This window comes from Peromyscus californicus, unplaced genomic scaffold (assembly GCF_007827085.1).
Source record: "Peromyscus californicus insignis strain IS unplaced genomic scaffold, ASM782708v3 Scaffold_8__1_contigs__length_139910024, whole genome shotgun sequence".
In the NCBI taxonomy this organism is placed as follows: domain Eukaryota; kingdom Metazoa; phylum Chordata; class Mammalia; order Rodentia; family Cricetidae; genus Peromyscus; species Peromyscus californicus.
The window spans coordinates 82,733,320-82,753,509 of NW_026294606.1; the positions used below are offsets into that span (position 1 = coordinate 82,733,320).

The 20,190-nt window shown below is 42.6% G+C and overlaps 1 protein-coding gene across 23 annotated transcripts in view; it reads right to left on the reverse strand.

Annotated features, from left to right (window-relative positions):
• Window positions 1–20,190, reverse strand: part of Pard3 (par-3 family cell polarity regulator) — a 559,894-nt gene that overhangs the window by 210,729 nt on the left and 328,975 nt on the right. For 13 of the 23 annotated variants that reach the window (XM_052726921.1, XM_052726920.1, XM_052726916.1 and 10 more), the window contains 4 exons: window positions 17,802–17,990; window positions 16,951–17,121; window positions 8,774–8,933; window positions 1,705–1,894 (listed from right to left, as the gene is read on the reverse strand). In XM_052726921.1, the coding sequence (XP_052582881.1) occupies window positions 1,705–1,894; window positions 8,774–8,933; window positions 16,951–17,121; window positions 17,802–17,990 (710 nt within the window). Of the gene's footprint in view, window positions 1–1,704; window positions 1,895–4,577; window positions 6,771–8,773; window positions 8,934–16,950; window positions 17,122–17,801; window positions 17,991–20,190 lie in introns of those variants that run through there. The other 10 variants (XM_052726930.1, XM_052726931.1, XM_052726919.1 and 7 more) reach the window with 3 other exon arrangements.

Consider the following 20,190-nt stretch of genomic DNA (forward strand, 5'->3'; position numbering starts at 1 on the left):
CAATGGCTTGTCATGGTGGAGACTCAAAGGCTTTTGCCTCCTTGAAGAACACCATAGAGATAGATGTAACTTCCTTTACACTCTCACTTCCGGCAGGATACAAGCTGCAGTCACAGTAAGAGCACTGGCGTATTGCTCCCCGACCCACAGCAGAAGACTCACTCAGGGCTCAGCTATTATCATATGGTCTCTGGCTCAGCTCTATTATTATGTCCTGAATTTCCAAAAGAGAATTCAAAGGAAAGAAATATAAGCTAGTGATGAACTTTTCAAGGGCCCAGGAACAGGTCACGTTCTTTCAAGAGAACATCGGCAGAGTTAGCAAACATATTAACCGTGTTTTCCTGCGCTCATGTAAGGAGGAAGAGGAGGGTGGGGAGGAAGGGGAAGAAGATGGTGGGGAGGAGGGGGAAGAGGAGGGTGGAGAGGAGTGTAGGGAGGAGGGGTGAAGAGGAGGGTGGGGAGGAAGGGGGAAGAGGAGACCAGGGATGTTTTACTTTGTTAAGATCATCATGAAAATGTAAACACAAAAATGCCAGCCCTCAGCACCTCCAACCTAATGCCTAATGTGAACAGGTGGGGAGTGGGTAGGAGATGTCCTGTGAAACAAGCTTTGTTTGATAACTTGCTTTCTACCACGCACGTAGACTAAAGGACAGGGTGGTGTGTGAGTGCCATACAAGTTGAGTAGCATCAAACGCTTTCTTTTACTGTCACAGAGGCAAAAAAAAAAAAAAAAAGAAAGAAAGAAAGAAAGAAAGAAAGAAAGAAGATAATTATTAGGAGAGTATTCTCAGTCTGTGTCTCTGACAGGAGCAGCTCAAAGCCTAGTAAACAGCTGTGCTATAACTCTAGAGAGGAAAGCTGAGGTTGGGGACTTGGCTCTGGGGACAGAGTCCCTGCTGCCCAGGCATGAGGACTCACTTTCAGATATCCAGCACACAGTCTAGGTACTGAACAGCTAGCCTAGCTAACTGACATGCTCTAGGATCAGTGAGTGACTCTCAAAAAAAAAGTCAGGTGGACAGCACTGAGGAGGACACCTGATGCCAGCTGTGAGGACACCTGATGCCAGCTATGTTGACTAGGTTTATGCGAACCTGACACGAGTCAGAGTCATCTGAGAGGAGAGAGACTTAACTGAGAAATGCCTCCATAAGATCTGGCTATAGACGGGCCTGTAGGGCATTTTCTTAATTAGAGATTTATATGGGAGGGTCCAGCCCATTGTGGATGGAGCCAGCCCTGGGCTGGTGGTCCTGGGCTCTATAAGACAGAAGGCTGAGCAAGCCAGTAAGCAGCACCCCTCCGTGGCCTCTGCATCAGCTCCTGCCTCCAGATTTCTACCGTTTGAGTTTCTGTCCAGACTGCTTTTGATGATGAATTATGTGGAAGTATATGTGAAATAAACCCTTTCCCCTCCAAGTTGATTTTGGTGATGGTGTTTCATCACAGCAATAGAAACCCTGACTAAGACACCAAACTATGGCTTCTATATGCACACTCCCGGGGAACACACCCCAACCTATGTGACATATATGCATATATTCCCCAAACAGCGAAAAAAAAAACCTCCAATAGGTCTCCTCTAGTTCCCAAGCACATTAACTGTGAATATTTAATCTAATTTTTGGAATCAATTCAGGCATTTACTTAAATATTATTTATTCAATAAGCAGCTCCAGCCCTGGGTTGTTTACTCACCAGTCGGCTGAGTCACTGATGGCAGCCTTGGCCCACGTGCCGGCCTCCGTCATTATGAACCCCACATCATCATGGGAGCTGGAAGAGGACTGGTCGGAAAGGTGAGGAGGAAGCACAGGCAGCCTGTCATCTTCGATCATGACCGTGTCATCATGTGGCATGTTCACCGTGGGGGACAGCTGGCATTTACCTGACCAGTGAAAAGGAGAAATTCTAGATGTCAGTGCAGGTGCCAAGCCTGTTAATTGTAAAATTTTGCTACATAAAGAAACCCTTAAGTCTTGACATGCCCTCTCAACCTGAGGGAATGATGATTTAGCGTATTTATCTCTCATAAAGCATTGTCACACACGAACCTTGGGTCCATATGACTGCTTCTGCAGCACCATTATACAGTATGCAACATGGCATATGACCTCCACAATGTCTTAATGTGAACATGATACACAGCTTCTTAGGCATGAGAGTCCTTGGGGAAGTTTTACCAGGAATTCTGAAGGGGAACCCCACAAACTCACAGTGATCATCTATCTACTCAAGTGCTGGGTGACATCATCTCTGTCATTAGTAAGTCGCACCCCAGTGAAAGAGGAAAAGTACCTATAGGGCAGGGTAAGTTGAGTGTGAGGACTGTGCCAATTGTGTGCACCCAGGTGGATGATGGGCAAATGTAGGTAGGCTGCAGAGAATGTCAACAAATGTTATCAGGGTTAGGTTTGGAATGGCAGCTATGACTTTTCTACTTGCAGGAATAGTGGTGGCATTTATCCCAGAAAGTGGCAACAAAATTAAACCATGATGAATTCAGGTGACACTTGACAAAGCCTGGCATACAAGCCTGGGAGAATGGCTTTGAAATGAGAGTGGCCTAGAAGTAAACAGCTTAACATAGATCCAGATGTGTTCTGTGAGGCTCTGAGGCCTTCACTGGGAGGACGGGATGTCAAATCGGATCATTCAGTTAGGAAAGGCTCCAAGTATCTCTGTCCTCTGTCTAGTCCCTTGCAGCAAAATTTGTTGAGGTTCATAGTTCAGCATGGCATTCACACATCACAACCTTTCTTGGGACAAAATTATGTTCCAAGTCCTAGAGTCCCTAAAGTAATGCTGGAGTATAAATGCTGTCCTTATCCCTGATCACTGGCAGTTCTGGCAACTTCTTTCCAAAATCTGTGCCATTTGTTTCTTCACATGGATACACTTGACAAAATTTTGGCACAGGTGCACACCTGGTAAGAAGCTCAATTCACAGGACAACCACCATAGGACATGGTACACTAAAGTATGTACCCAAGCAATCAAGGAACCATGACAATCTCCCTGCCTCCCTCATGGGATGACAGAAGACACTCCCTCTCAGCCTAATGTCCAAATCTGTTCGGTCAATGGTACTAGGGTACCAAGTAGTAAGCCTGCACGTGCTGCCACTTTGTGCAACATGCTCTTTCCCATCAAAATAGAGTTTTCAAAATAGTTCAACAAACATGGATTATCATTTGAATATTAGTCTTAGGTCTAGCTTTAAAACTGAGGATTCATTAATATATTGGGTAAGCATAAACAAACTGGAAGGATAAGTTTAAAGCAGTGTATCTTTCTCTGGCTGTTTCAGTAAAGAAATAGAAAACTACTTAAGTTGCTGTATATCTTTTAGTCCTTACAAAGACACTTGCTAGAAATTACAAAGGCATCATTATTTCACTTTAAGTAGTCTGTTATAGAAACCATGCATGTTCATTAAAGCCTCTGTTCCACATACCAGCTAAAAAAACTTCCTACTGTGATTGAAATGTGGCATTGTGACCAACTGTGGACTAGCAGCTTCTTATGAATGCTCATGACACAAAAGTAAATCAAATGGAATCATTTCTCTGTCTTGATTTCAAATCACCAGTTTCTTCCCACTCACGCTGTAGGATACTGGAGCAGAAACCTGTTCAGCAAAATGTCACTTGTAGATCAGGTAGTAAATTCCACCACCACTGACCAAAAAAATGTATTCATTTAAGACATAGTTTGTCTGCAAAGTGACCATATTGAATTCATAAAGCAAGGGTTCCTTCCCCTGACTAGAGAGGCATATACCACATTATTAAATACCAAGTCCTCACCCAGGAAAAATTTAACCAAGGAAATATCACAGAGCAATCATATTGCATACCTTTTAAAATGAAGCATGCAACCCCTTGCACTGACACATGTATTCTTAGTGAAAACCTTTAAGATATACAGAACACTGACTGGATCATACAATCCCTTCTTGAATGTGTGTGTGTGTGTGTGTGTGTGTGTGTGTGTGTGTGTGTGTGTGTGTGTGATATTGTTTTGTGTAGAAACATTGTACTTTGTATGAGACACTGACAGAATCTCTCTCTCTCTCTCTCTCTCTCTCTCTCTCTCTCTCTCTCTTTCTCTCTCTCTCTCTCTCTCTCTCTCTCTCTCTCTCTCTCACACACACACACACACACACACACACACACACACACACACACACTCCACAAATGGCAAGAAGTCTCTCCTAATACTCTCCAGTCTAATATTCTGTAAGATGTCAAGATCTGATCATCCATGCTCTCCTCCTCTTAACTTGCCTGTGAGGAACTACTCCAGGATCTGGTTTTAGAAACCAGCAAAGGTACCAGACATCTACAGTTGAAAGCTACATGTTCCACCGAGACACACCAGGACCCCTTAATGACCTCTGTTGGCCTTCAACACATCATAAACAAGAAGGCTCTGAATCATGATTCAATGTGGCTTCGGTGTTTTAGATGCTAAATCCCCCCCACCCCGCCTCAACTATTTCATCAACTATCTACAGACCACAAAATCAACATTTAGGGTCTTATACAGTGAAACAATAACATACAAGATGATTGTTTACTAGACATTTATTCATTGATGAATTTACATGGGTCACAACACAGTGCATGATATCAGGAATAAACGAAAACTGTCAGCATTAAGACTCATTATGAAACCAGCATCAATGTCTCAGTTTTCCATGTCAAACTTTTAACAAAAGGAAAATATTCTCAACACAATTATTTAAAATTGCCATAAAAGTATGAATATAGAAACCACTGAGATAAATAGTAAAATGAAATAAAATTTTAGCTCAAAATAAAAATTGCTTTAAACAAAACTATGCAGACAAAAACTTTAAAAAATTATGTTCTATGCTCCCAAACATGAATTTGTGATGTATTTTATGAAGTAAACATGTTGGTAAACTGTGCCTATTATTTCACTGCTGAATAGTTGGAAAGGTCTTTCAAGGCTTATCAAAGGAGAAATCCTAGGTAGGCTCACTAAGGGATACTCCAGTCTGATCTGCTATTGTCCATCTACCTACCTACCTATCTCTTCACTGACTTCCTTAACTATTCTTGTGGTGCTAGGAGCAGGGCACTGCACATGCTGGGCAAGGGCTCTTAGCTACATCCCCAGTCCTTATGAGGTACCTTCTAATACAAGACTAGGAGCTGTGTTCTACTAACATCAATGGCAGTGGGAATCCAGTCAAAACATGACTGTGGTTAACTCTGGCCATTGGTCACATTTCTTAGTGATCTATCCAAAGAGCCAGAGATAAATGGGCTGTTACCAAAGAGGAGCCCAACGCCCAGGAAACCATCCATTCAAATTGTGGTTGATAAACAGCATGTACCACTTCCGTCCAGCCACTGTCCACCAGCCTGTAACCATGTAAATAAAAGAGAAGAATGGAGCATGTGACATTCATGAGGAAGAAACATCTTAATCACAGTGGGAACTGGGCGGGGGGCGGGGAGGGGACTAGGCTCTGGAGACACCTCCATGCCTTCCAGTCAATGCGGTCCCTAAAACTTACCATGAGATCTTGGCATTCCCCAAGAGAGCTACTTTTAGAAAAAGGAAATAGCCAAAACCAAAATAAAACAAAAATCATCATGGGGTTTTGGGACACATTTCTTTTATCTGATAAGTGACAGAGTGTGACTGAGGACATCTGACATCCTTCCAATTAGAAAAGATGTTTCTTTGGGGATGTACATTTTAGAAGTCTCTCTTTCCTGGGATGTATATCCATTCAAAATGATCACAGGTCTTAAAAATTCCTTTGGTTGCATGTACAAAGTATCCTTTGTGAAGAATTGCTCTGCTCACATAAAACTAACCACTTCTTTGTGTTATCATCAGGAATTCCAATACCTTTCTTTCTATCATATGAAACCATGGTCACACAGGAGTGAGGTGAAAGACCCAGCAGATAATCATGAACTAGTTAGGTAGCACCTGCCAGTACAAATCAACAGGCTGAAGGATGCATGGCACGCTGATATTGGGTATTGTTTCACTACTAATGTCAAAATAACATCTTTTGCAAGATCTCTAATCTCAGTTTTACCTCACTTCACCAGTAGCATGCAATCCTTAAGGCCAATAATACTGGAATAAGGACGGGGGAAAAAAAGCATAACTCTGAAGTTTGTAAACAGTAAGATACATTGAATTAAGCTTATATATTTCTCTAGGTAAAGCCGCATGGGGCTCCTAGTTTCCAGTACAGCATCTAAAACATGTCTTCAGAACATGGACAAGTGAAGTCATTGAGAAGCTCTGGGTTCAATCCCCAGTGACCCTTCCCCCAAAGGTATTCTACTGGAAAAACTTGGCCTCCTGAGATTGCTATCATCCCCCATCCCATATGTCCCAGGACATGTGCAGAGCAACACCAAGCACAGCGGGAGGGACCAGCCTATAAGGGGCGTCATCATAAGTGTGAGGGTTCATTACATACCTAGCACAGGGAGGGGAAACACTGCCGACCGGGTTACCCGCTGAAAAGGACTAACAAGTCAAAACTAACAAAACTGGGTGACAGAATATGGAGACAATGACGTACTCCTCAACCCGTGTTACACATTTCAGTAAGTCACTAGGTGAAAAATCGGGGTGGGAGTTGGTATGTGTTTGAGTGTTAGGTTTTCGCCTTCCTCTGAAGAACCAGGGATTGGAGGCAGGATGCAGGTTACAGGAGCTGCTGTACCAATGGGCTGATCAGTATGGCAAATCCTATGTTCCTATAATAAAGGGGAAATTACAGCGTATCACTTTGTATGCACACAGATCCAGGGACACATGCACACATTCTTTCTCAGGGGCTCTGAAATTTTGTCAACAGGTATGAATTCAACAAAGATGCTATACAGCAAAGCCAAGAAAGTGGGGATAACCCAGCAGCAGTGATGAGTGCTAACAAACAGGCAAACAGCAAACTAGAAGCTGGAAACAGTGCCTCTTACACCTAAACGGGGCTCAAGTCAAGAGCGAGCGCTGCCTCCCTGGTTCTCTCCTGCCAGGCATGTGAAATTAGAAAACTACTGGGAGAGCACAGCCAAGATCTCTTTGACCACGGTAAGAAACTGAGAATTCAGCAATTTCTCCAGAGCTAGAGGAGGAGGAAGAAAACTGACATGAAGCTGCACTGGCCATGCTGATCTCCATATCTTCCGTTTTTCTACAGTGCTCAGTGGAAAGCTCTTTTATGAGAGCGACCGTTCCTTTACTCAACCACGTCTACTGTACCACCAGACCTGCCAACACAAGCTTTCATTAAACACCCCAACAAACTAACCAAGTCTCTTTCAATGATGCCTCACAATGGAAACACGTCTTTGTGATAGATCTGTTTGAACACACTCAAAACGCAACTAAACTGAGGGTTTTACTTTAGAGAGTTGCAACATAGATCATTAATCTGAGTTGCTTTACATCAAAACTACTTTTTATACTTGAAATCTGAAAACTCTCTCAAGTTAACCCCCAGACGTGCAGTTCTGTAAACCCAGCCCCTCCAGGGTCTGTTAGGACAAGGCTGAGCATCAGCAAGAAGGGCCCAGAAGGCAGCATGGGGTGGATCAAACAAAGGCACAGAAGAGGAGCTCAGGAGGTAAAGAATGAAGCTAGGTTCTTCTGGTTGCTATTATTTATAAGGACATGTCTCACTATGTAGCTCTGGCTGGCTAGAACCCTCCATTTAGAACAAAGTGACCTCAAATTTGGAGATCCACATCTGCCTTCCACCCCAGGCACTCACCCACTGAGATTAAAGGTCTGAGCTAGAATATCTGGCAAGACTAAAGCTTTCATAAAGCAGAACTGTGACAAAGATTTTACAGAATGCCACTAAATAATGAATACTTCATGTAAACATGTATTTTTCATGTGTCTCAGCAACGCTACTGCGTGACAACTTTTAGATTCCTTTTCTAAAGTTGGTGCATGTGCGCATGTGCGTGCGTGCGTGCGTGTGTGTAGGTACCTATGTGTGCCAGCCTTAGGCACTGCTTCTCAGGAGCTGTGTCCACTCTGTTTTGGGGACTGGGAGACTGCCCATTAGGCTAAGCTGCCTGGCTGACCAATGAAACCCAGGGCCTCTCCTGTCTCTATGTCTCAGCACTGGGACTACAAACATGCACCACCACCATATCTGGCTTCTTCATTTGGGTTCTGGGGATGGAAAACAGATTCTTTTTTTTTTTTTGTTTTTTTGTTTTTTTGTTTTTCGAGACAGGGTTTCTCTGTGTAGCTTTGAGCCTTTTTCCTGGAACTCACTTGGTAGCCCAGGCTGGCCTCGAACTCACAGAGATCCACCTGGCTCTGCCTCCCAAGTGCTGGGATTAAAGGCGTGCGCCACCACCGCCCGGCTGGGAAAACAGATTCTTATGGTCACACAGCAAGGATTTTACCATCTGAGCTGCCTCCCTGGCCCTTGCCATTTGTTAAAACATAGCTTCCCCTACTGTTCTCCACAAGCCAAGCATATTTTGGTTATTGAAAACATTTCTTTCATATCCTTTTCCTTTCTGTCCTCATCACATAGCTGGGAACTGAAGCTCATTTAACCAACCGGTGCATGGAGATACTTTTCTCACATTCAAGTTTCCTGCATGACCATAATGAACCTGTTCTCTTTTCTCCCGGAAACACAGGCCTCCTTTACATTCATGTTGCATTAATCCCCTCCCCATGAACCTGGATAAGCATAAACATGAGACGAGATGAAAGATGAGGCAAGCTTTACCTGACTCACCCATTATCCTGCTGAGTGCCGCATTCCTGGTGGGTGACTCCTCCAGCCCCTCAATCCCACTGTAGAGGGAATGTGAGATCCTGCGTTCTCGGTCATCCAACTCTGTTTCGATGGGCAGCTCAGGTGCAGCAGGGCTCCCAGGAGACCGAAGCTACAGAGAAAGGGACAGGGGACGTGAATCTTGGAGGCTGGTTAGCAGCATGGGGCCGTTATAACAACTTTCTAAGGCTTGCATCCAACCAGGCCTCAAATGAACTAGAACTGTCCAGCCTACACCAGAATCATTTGTTCTGTCAGCCTGGCCTAATAACCGACTTTCAGGGGCACTTTATCCGACACCTCCTATGAAGCCTTGTTACATTTCAACCACCGAAGGAAAAATAAGTATATTAAAAGATTTTTTTAAGCTGCACCTTATTGCTTATTTTTTCAATTTGATTGTAAGCATGTACTGAGGTCAAGACAAGCTATTGTTTAATTTAAAACTCCTGCAACCTGTTGCTCTGTGGAAGACAGGCCTTGTCCAAAAAGATGCTGGGCTTGCTTAGTTTTGTACCTATGGGATAGAAACATGTTTACCACCTCCATGTATAAGTTTAGGCATCTTTAGCAATACATGCAATGTAAACTCTGTAGAAATCAAGACTCGTTGTATAACTGTAAGGCAATCTCTAAGTTTGAGGCAATAACTGAGGAACACTTTAAGCATGCACAGAAAAGTATGAAAGTGAGACTCAAACTTTTTTTGCATGTATATGTATAGTGTGTGCATTATATGTATGGGTTTTGAATGTGTGTGGGTTCATGTGTTCTAGTGCTCATGCATGTGGAGGCTGGACGTTGACCTTAGGCATCTTCCTTGATCACTCTCCATGTTACTGAGGCAGGGCCTTGTTCATTGCCATTAGTCTACCTAGCTATCTTGCTCAGGGGAACTCCATACCTCTACCTAAAGAGTTCTAATGTAATGGGCAGCTACTATGTCTGCCTGGCCTTTAGGTAGGTTCTAGGGGTTCAAATTACAGTATTAACACAAGTACATTATCCACTGAATCATCTCCCCAGTTTAGGACCGAGTATCTTCATGAAACACATAATAACATGAGTGTTAAGCAGATTCATGCAATCTAATACTACATAAGTAAAAAGAAGCAAGGCAAGAGCTGGGAGTATGGCTCAGTTCCCACAGTGCTTGTTGAGCCTGATGAGACCCTGGGCTCTATCTCCAGTACTGAATAAACTGAGGACAGTGGTTCACACCTGTAATCCCAGCACTTGAGGCAGGCTGCTCAGAAGTTCAAGGTCATCATCTGTTACAGAATGAATTTGAGGCCAGGTCTAGTATACAAGAGATTAAGTTTTAAAAGATTAAAAAAAAAGTTTGTGCTTTTTTTAAAAGGTCAATCTCTATGGTGATGGAGTAAAATAGTATGTAGTCATCCTTATTACAACTGTGTCCTACAAGTCATTCTCTCCATAGAAATAGCTAGAAGAAGATGTCCATGTCAGGAAAGACTGAAACACTTTACTTGGTGAAGGGTCTGGCACCACAGGAACCATAAGGACCCAGGTGGACTAGCTCCTTGGGATGGTCCTAAGGGCACCAAACCCAGCAGGGAGGGCCTGAGATGATCAGGAATTTCAGACACCCAGAGAGCCTATACCATTCAACCAGGAAGCTGTCCTGGTGTGCGGCCTTCCACAGGAAAAGATTATTGCTTCTTTCTAGAAACTATCCTCTTTATATAACGAGATAGTTCATGAAGTCCAAGCTGTAGGCTTACCGCTCCCAGTTTGAGAAGCACCGGAGAGGCAGAACCCGTTTAAGGGTCAGCAGAATAACAACTGGGGACTGTCAAGCTGCAGGAGAATACCAAGCTTGCAGTGTGTCGAGTTAGACTAATAAGGTTGAAACTGTGAAATCAGGGTTTATTAGTTTTCTCTTGAAACTACAGATTACACCGGACAGCTTTACTCACAAGTAAAGCATTCAAGGTCTCTGATATAAAGATATAAAAGAATACTGTCTAAAGGACCATGATACCTCAATTCTAAGATACCTTGGGGAAGCAAAAACAAAGACAAAACTCATACCCTGTACCTTGAGGGTCAAGGAGCTTTTTGAAAACTGGAGTTTTAGACCTGCTGGGTCACTCTGTAGCAAAGTGCTCGCCTAGCATGCCCTGGCCCTGGAGTCCATAAGCAGCACAAGAAAAAAAAAACAAAACAAAACCAAAAACCTTGTTAATTTTAAATGATAATATACATTAAAGATATTTGCCATGTAAGTCTCTAGAAACAAGTTCTGCTTGCTATAGGATATTTTATCAGGAGAAAAAAAAAATCTTTGCATTTGCTTTCAAAAATAAATTTAGCACAACTATACCACTATACAATTCTGTAATTTTCTGTTTTAAAAAACCTTTATAAACATTCTTACTTTAAAAAAATTAAGTATGCCAATGGAATATTTTAAGATTATATTAAGTGAAATAAAATTCCATTAAAGAAGAACGGGCGGGCTTTGTAGAGAAAATCACTTAATGTGCCTGTCCCTAAAAAGTACACATGTAAACATCCTCCACCTCAACCATGTCTAATTTACATATGAAAAGACAGACTTAAATGATGCCATCAACAGTCTACTATATAAATATTTAACAGAACTTAGAATGCCTTTTAATTTCTCCATCTTCATCGTGGTTTCACTTCTTTGCTTTGTTTTTGAGACAGGGCTTCGCTACCCAGTCCTAGCATGTTGGGAACTCACTATGTAGAGATCAAGCTGGCCTCAAACTCACCCACATCTGCCTCTCTCTACACCCCCTGAGAGCTGGGACCACACTGGCAATTTCTCCACGTTTGTTTCTTTGCTTTGTTTTAAGGGGAGGTTGTTTGTATTTTCAAGACAGGGTTTCTTTGTGTAGACTTGGCTGCCCTATTACACCCTCTGAAGACCAGGCTGGCCTTAAATTCAAGAGATCTGCCTGCCTCTGCCGCCTGAGAGCTGGGACCAAAGGCATGCACCATCACGTCCAGCTAATTTCTCCAGTTGTAAGAGAAGGGACTGAAAAACAGTTTGGTTTAAAGTTTTTTGATTTTTCCCCCCCTTTTTCTTCAAGAAAACCAATAGCATGGTTTGTTTGGGTGTCAGCTGACCATGCGGAGGAGATGCACACACCGGTGAAGAACATCCCCCACTCACCCATGCCTTGCCAGTCTCCACATTAGTACCTTACTAAAATTAATAAAAATCAGGTATACTTTTAAAAATGAATAAAAGTAGAAAAACATGTGTGAGCACAGCTGCACTTCTCAGGCTGTTCCATCTGTTCGAAAGGCAGAAATCTACATTCCCACCCACCTGGGCCAAGGGCAGAACTGGGACGACCCTTAAACTGGTCTCTAGAACAGACTTTTGATCTACTGAGAAAAGAAGAGCAGCTGTTTCCAGCACAGGACCCATTCCGAAGGATGGAAAATAGCCCATTTCTTGACTCATTGACCAGGAATTTATTTCCCTTTCTGGTCACTATGCAAAGGAACTAACAAGCAAGGTCAATAATAAAGGCCCTCATGAATCATTATTATAATTTTATTTGCAAGTATAAACTCTGTCGTAGGAGGAAGTTGTTAGCAGGACAGGCACGTACGAGATTCAGTATTACATAGTTATTCCTCAGTATCCTTGGGAGTTCTGTGCCAGGGACACCTGCAGACCTCCAAATCCAGGGATGTTTAAGCCCTTATCTGGAAAAGCACCATGTTTACACAGAACCTACCCAGGTCCGCCTACACAGCCTTCTCTGATCTATGACAATGAAGAAATGTAAACGGTGATACAGGGCTGTTAGACTATGCTGTTTAGAGTAGATGATACCACACGTCTATGTATGCGAGCACGAGGGGACTACTTCCCTAAAATTTTCCTCATGGAGAATGTCGGTTTTTTATGGAACCAGAACAGACTCTGCAGGTGAGAGACAAGCTTGGAAGTAAGCATCAGCTAGGGAACACGTGCAGAGAGAATGAACCTGGAAGAGCCTGAGGTTCACAGATACGCGGTAACAGGCAGGCCAGGGACCAGAGCCGCAGAGCAGCAGCAGAGGGTAAGTGAGTAGAAAGACCACATGCTCGGAGGTCTCAAGGTCAAGCAGGACAGGGCCCAGAGGCAGTCCTCAGCAGGGCTTTGCATGATGCTAGAGGACCAGAGTTAGTGCAAGACGGGTTTGAAATGGCAACGAGTGAGGGGATCCCACATAAGGCCCCGCCAATTTTAGGCAGGTAGTCTATATAGAGAGGATATAAAGATGGGCAAGTGCTTCCCAGGGCCTTGTGGGTGCTAGGGAAGCGCTTTAGGTAGGGGTGATGAGGAAAGAGCTCAGTGGATAAAGTAGCTGCTGCAGGACTAAGGACTAAGAACTGAGGACCTAAGTTCAGAGGCTCCACACGTGTGTCAAACCAAGTCACAGCAGCACTTGTCTGTAAAGCCTGGTGCTGGGGAGTGGGGCCAGGTAGAGACAGCTCCCAGGCAGATCCCCGAGACTTGCAGGCCAGCCAGGCTAGCTGAATCGGTGAACTCTGGTTTCGGTTGAGAGACTCTACCCCAAAAAACTAGCAGATAAGCAAAAGAGGTGAGTATACTATATGCATGACACACACACACACACACACACACATATCACATAGCACCTCCATATATGAGGAAAGGAACCATGTGGCCAAATACAGAAGCTTATTCTAAAAAAGGAAGACATTAAGGACACAAGCCTTGAGCTTCAGGAGGAGTGGGTGACACCATGCTGTGGTCCCAGACTGGAGTCTCATACCTACAAGGGGAGAGCTCAAGCACATCACTGTGGACTGAGGCTCATGCATGTCAGCAAGATGGCCTATGAGGACATTCATACTTACTGTAGCATAATTTACACAATCCCTCCCCGGGACTCAGAAAGTTTTTCTGAAGTGATATAAATCCCACACCAGCACAAGCACATGTGTGGCCCACTGGGAACCCAATCTGAGCTCCTCTGGCTGTGTAACTCTTTAGTTAAAACCTGTCAGTACAAATAGCTTCTCCATTGCCTTACACAGAAAGTTCAGCACTTACAATAAGAACATATATATCATTGTGTTATAAGCTTACTGTGTCCTAAGGAACAGTAAGAACCAGGCATGTAGGAAAGCATAGCGGAGAAAGGCAGAATATTAGGGTCGGCTATGTCGATTGCAGCTGCTCCTGCACTTAAATCCTCTTCATTCACATAAATTCAAATGTAGACGTAAATGTGACAGAGATATTTCAGTGGAATTCTTGACTCACATCTTTCAAAGGGCAAAATGGAATAAATCAATGCCTTTATCAAAACATTTTCAAGCTGGTGCAGGTTTGCCTCCCTCTTGGGGAATCAGAATCCTATAGAAACAGAATGGTCTTCTTTCTCATTCCTTACTGCAAAAAATCTTCCACAACATTCCATAGTGTGTGTGTGTGTGTGTGTGTGTGAGAGAGAGAGAGAGAGAGAGAGAGAGAGAGAGAGAGAGAGAGAGCGCAGTTGATGTCCTCTTTGGCTCTCTCCTTTATTTATTTGAATCAGAATCTTTTATTGAACGTGGAGCTCATGGATCTAGGCAGATGGCCAGTGAACTCTAGAACCCACAGATTCTTTTATCTCTATGCCCCCCCAAGCTTGTAGAGCAGCATCTTCCCACCATGCTGTCTTCTTAGCCTCCAGATCTTGATTTAAGAAGACCAAGGCAATGATCCATTTGTGAACAGACACTGCTGTGCACCCAGCATCTAACACATTTTCCGACATACAGTAGATGCTCAATACACACCTGTCAACTGACTATTGCCTTTGTGAATCAAAAGCAACTCATTTCTCTAAAGGAACTATCTGATATAGACACATGCATCGTACACCATCCTGAGAACTGTTTATAAGCACTCTGAGCAACTTAGAATAAAAATAGCAAACAATGATTTGACAAAAAACTAATCACCATTCAAGGCATCACAGGAAGGCTGAGATCAAGTCAGTCTGCACATTCCCAGTAAGTGTAAGATCCTGGATCCATCACTAACACCACTAATAGAATAATAAGGGGCAGTTCTGTAAGGCTACAGGATTCTCAGGGTCTGACTTGTATTCCCCCCATACAAACAAATGTCTGTCCTACGTGTTTCCTTTCTGAACTTTTTAGTTGAGGTTACATTTTGTTGCAGAAGTTAACTTAAAAATTATGGCTAGCTCATTCTACATTTGGCAAATTAAAACAATGCAAGCATGTGTTGGTTTGAACAAGAATGGACTCCATAGGTTCATATATTTGAAGTTTAGTCACCAGGAAGTAGCACTATTTAAAAGGATTAGAAGGATTAGGAGGTGTGGCCTTGTTGGAAGAAGCATGTCACTAGGGGTGAGCTCTGAGATTTCAAAAGCCCATGCCAGGCCCAGGCTCTTTCTGTCTGCAGATTGGGATGTAGCGCTCAACTACTTCTCCAACACCATGCCTGCCATGCCTGCTACCATGCTCCCCGCCATGATGATAATGGGCTAAGCCTCTGAAACTGTTAGGGACCCCCTAATTAAATGCTTTCTCTTATGAAGAGTTGCCTTGGTCATGGTGTCTCTTCACAGCAATGGAACAGTAACTAAAACAAAGCATAAGCTAATGGTCCATTGAGGTAGTTTCTTCTACCTGGTAGTACCTTGCTCCACAGACATACACTTTGCAAAATAAGAGTGTAACACAGGCCCCAATAAGTGATCATGATGTTGCTTTAAAATGAGGAACATGGGCCATTGTTTTAAATGCATTTTTCTGATTGTTTCTGTGGGTATGGTGTACATGCATTTGTGTGTGAGTATGGGTGCAAGTGAGCCATCACATGGCTGTGGTTCTGAGTGACTGTGGATTCTTGCCATCTAACTTGCTTGAAAGAGGGTACCATTCACTGTCTGCTGCTGCACATACCAGGCTACCTAGCCTGCAAGCTTCCAAGGAGCCTTCTGTCTCTGCCTCCATCTCAACATCTCAGCCCTGGGATTCTAGATGCATGCTTCTTTGCCCAACTTTCAGTTTCTATGACTCGACTGTAATTTACTTTATTCTGAAATGTGGGAACTGGAGCACCAGTGAGAATAAAAACAACCAACCTTACATTTTCAACACACTCCTTTGTAGAATTTGGCCCATTATCTATGGACGCTACATCACTGAATATCATCTAGTCTATGGCTTGATAGTATTTACAAACAGATGTATGTATCATTTGCTTTTTAACTTTCCAATGATCTACTCTGAGGGAAAATTTCTTTCCTTTCATTTAGGAAAGTCAAGAATAAAACATTTCTGAACAGGATGCCCTAGATACAATAACTGCTAATCCCATTTGCCAGCATTTGATTTTGTCTACTTGCAACAAACCCTGGGTGATGGGTATGGTATGAACAGCTCTATATGTCTGCCACACATTCTGTAGTTGAGATCTATGAGAAAACAGTACTTTCAAAAGAATCAGCTCCACAGATGTAAGAGAGAGCAGGCATCTCCTACTCATCTCTGGAGGACAAAGAAGTTTCTTCACCAGCCCCCCACAAAAGAACATTGATAAAAGGCAAATCTTCTCTATTATAGGATTAGACAGAGGCATACCACTTCACATAAGCAAAGCAAGCAGCTCTTTCTTCCTGGGTCTCTCACTCCAAGGTGTTAGCTCCTAGCTACCAGACAGACTGTGGGCCCTGCTTTCCAGATGACATTCAGCTAGCTACAGGCAGCTCTGAGATATTATCTTGTGAGTTGCAATAGGAATATTCATATAAGTTTGGAAAAACTTTCACCACATAATCAATAGAACAAATGAGTCTGGAGCTGGAGCTCAGCTCATAGAGCTCTTGCCAAGCATGCAGAAAGCTGTGGGTTTGGTCCCCTTTATTGCATAACCAAAAATGGTGGTACACACTTGTAACTCTAGCACAGGAAAAGGGGAAGCAGGAAGATCAGAAGTTTAAAGTCATCTTCCACAGAAAGTTCAGACTATACTGGGTGACATCAGAACAGTGTTTGAAAAAAAAAAAATCATCTACAGACAAGCCCACACAATGTCAGCAAGCCACAGAGATAAGTGACAGCTTTTCTAGGCAAGACCCTGTGTTCACCTCATTGCATTTGCTGATCCGCCTGGCCACAATGAGCTGAATCATGCCACGCTTGTTTCCTTCAGTGGACATGGACCTCCGCAGAGTCTCCATGGCTTCCTGGTTGGCTTTGCCCAGCAGAGACTCTCCATTCACAGCTATCAGCTGGTCATTCACTCTCAGCCTTCCATCCTGTGAGGAAGGCAAGGAAAGTCAGTATTGCTGACTAGTTTGCAAAAGAGATTGCTCTTCCCAAAGTTTAAATAATTAAAACAAAAAAGGAAAGAAAAAAGGATCTGGAGGCTTTAATCACATTGTAAGCAGCTGTTGCGGCCTCTGTCTGCTTTAGTCTTTTAGGCATCCCTGAGTCATTATTATAATCTGCTAACTAAAATGGAATACTAATTCAAAGAACACAAAGAGATCATCACTTGCTTGCTTTCAGAAACACTCATCAAGCTGATTTACAAGTAAGATCCATGAAGATCAAGACAACTGTAGAAAAGTGCTCTCAACAAACAACCAGGAAACTTACTCTAGGCTTTGAAGGAGCAAATGACCTACCAGCAGGGGCAACAGAAAAAGAACCTTCTCCCCAGCCCAGGACCTGTGCTTAGCCTCTACACACATCTTCACTGGACTAAGAAGACTATAGACTGTGGGTCATGTGACCTTAAAATGAAGAGTTGGAGTGATGAGCTCCACCCCCCAAATAATACATCACTATGATCTTTTCCTTAGTGTTTGCTTCAGGCAGGGATTCTACAAAGAAAGAAAATGTCACTAGCAGAACATGTGTGGAGATCAGAAAGGAGCAGGGGGAGAAACCCTTGCCAGTGGGTGCCTACTGAACCAGGCTGACAGGCACTTACTTTGGATGCAGCTCCACCATTAATAATGGACTTCACAAAGATTCCCAAATCTGCGTGGTTCTCTTTGGAACGGTTCCCTTTGACACTGACACCAAGCCCTGCAGATCCTGAGTCATTAAGTGGGACTTCAAAAGTCAGAAACTCCCTGGTTCCATCGGGGGTGAGAACAATGTCCTCATCTTCAGCTTTCTAAACGGGGAAAGAATTGGACAGGGTATTTAAATATGAATGCCTCTTTCAGGTATCGCACTAAAGACCTGTAATGATAGTTCTCTGATCAGCACTGGCAGAGTATTTCCACCCCAGGACAGAATCCATGATGATAGTATAGCTGTCCTGCAAGACTACAGCTGACCCTTGCTGTGAGTAGCTTCAGGCTATACTTACATCAATCAATGTTGCACCAAATGCTGCAACTGATTCTAAGAAACACAGAGGTAATACAGAGGGATATGCAGACTTCTAAAGTCTGGGGCAAGTATATAGTCTCTGTCCTGTTCTATTATAAACTAGGATAGAAACACAGTTAAAAAGTAAAAAAAAAGTCAAGATAAACCAGAATTCTCCTCAAACATCCATTTTCGAGTGGACCCCAGTGAAGCCTGGAACTTGGTCCTTCTCTTCTCTCAACTTTGAAATACTGCTTCTACATCAACTTAGCAATCAATTACAGTGAACAAGAGCATGATGAACTATCACTTGTCCTAAATGAACAGCAATTCTTGATTACTATCAAAGTTGGTTATTATAGAGCATGGAAACAGTGATTATTTCTTTATTTTTCTTTACACTGAACCCAATTTTTGTAATATTCTAAGAACCCAAATCAAATAATGATAAAAATAATTAAAAGAGAATTTGAGGCTTTCATTTGTACTCTTGATTTCTTAATTAACCTGTGATTAAAAAAATAATATAAACAATGTGCTATTTTAAAACCTTAAAATCCAAAATAATGTTACCTGGAAAGTAATGTTTCAAATTTGCTGACATTCAGGGTTAACATGTATGTGAGCATATATATCTGCTTGTGTGTGTGTGTGTGTGTGAATGTGTGTGTGTGTGTGTGTGTGTGTGTGTGTGTGAGAGAGAGAGAGAGAGAGAGAGAGAGAGAGAGAGAGAGAGAGAGAGAGAGAGAGAGAGAGAGAGAGACTGGGTCACCGATGATAAAGCAGGGGCCTCATGAAAGGCAGTCCAGAAGCAGTCTGCTGCTAACCTATACGCCTAGCCACACAGGAGTACATTCTTGAAAATATTTCAAAGAATAGTCTAACAGTGAGTAAGGAGGAGGAGGTTTTCAATGACACAGAATCACAACCTTTTTAGAACATGAAAAGTACGCATTAAAAAATGAAAATAAATGTTCAAAAGACATGGTCTATGTAAAGTAAATATTTACCATCAAATTGAGCTTCTCAGCTCATTGTAAACAGTTACTAATCTTTATAATATTCCCAGAGAACAATTACAATTCAATACAACAAAACCAGTAAATTAGAGACAAACCAAGGTCAAATAACCATATCAAAATATTGATATTTCACACATCTATTGGACAGAAATATCTTTATACTCATGTGATGCTCTATAAATACAAATGTTCACTTCATTTTTCATTGCTTTATCTGTAGCAAAACAATTAAAACACTAAGTAATTATTCTGTGAATGACTATTACAGTCTTAATGTAAATATAAATATATACCATCTGGAGGTCTGGAGCAGCTCAATGCAAGAGCATTGGCCTAGCAAGCATGTGCAAGGACCCAGGTTCATCCCAGCACTACAGACAACCAAAACAATAAAACTTAAAAGAACATACCACATGGGCAGATTTCAATATTTAAAAGAAAAAAAACAGCATCAATAACTGTAAGCCACACCATTGTCATTTGTATCTGGAATTCAGAAACAATTAAGAGATAAAATAGATATGGTCGATTCATATTTCTATTCCAAGAATGCTGCATTTGAGCGGCCATGGAAGCTGTAGCATCTCGGCCTTCTGCTAAGATAAAGGAATCTCAGCAGGATTTAGTGAACTCAAGGACTCACCCTTACTATTCCTGCCCTCAAATCCAGAGGACTGTAATTGTCATTGACTGATTTAGATCTTCAGTTTGGCGTTTCGTGTTGACTGATTTCAACATTTCCATAATGCTTTTACAAAGGCTTAAAATTTCTCATTTTTTTTTTCCTACTTGAAAAATCAAGACAAGGAGCTGAGCGAATTCATGAAGAAAAAGGCTAATCAAGGTGGGCGCGCTCCCCCACTGCCTTGCTTGGCAGTTTCACTTACTATGAAAACTGCAAGGGGCGGGGGGGGGGGGGGGGGGGGGTGTTGTCTCTTACAGTTCTCCTATCAAACCTTGAGATTTTATTATCATTAA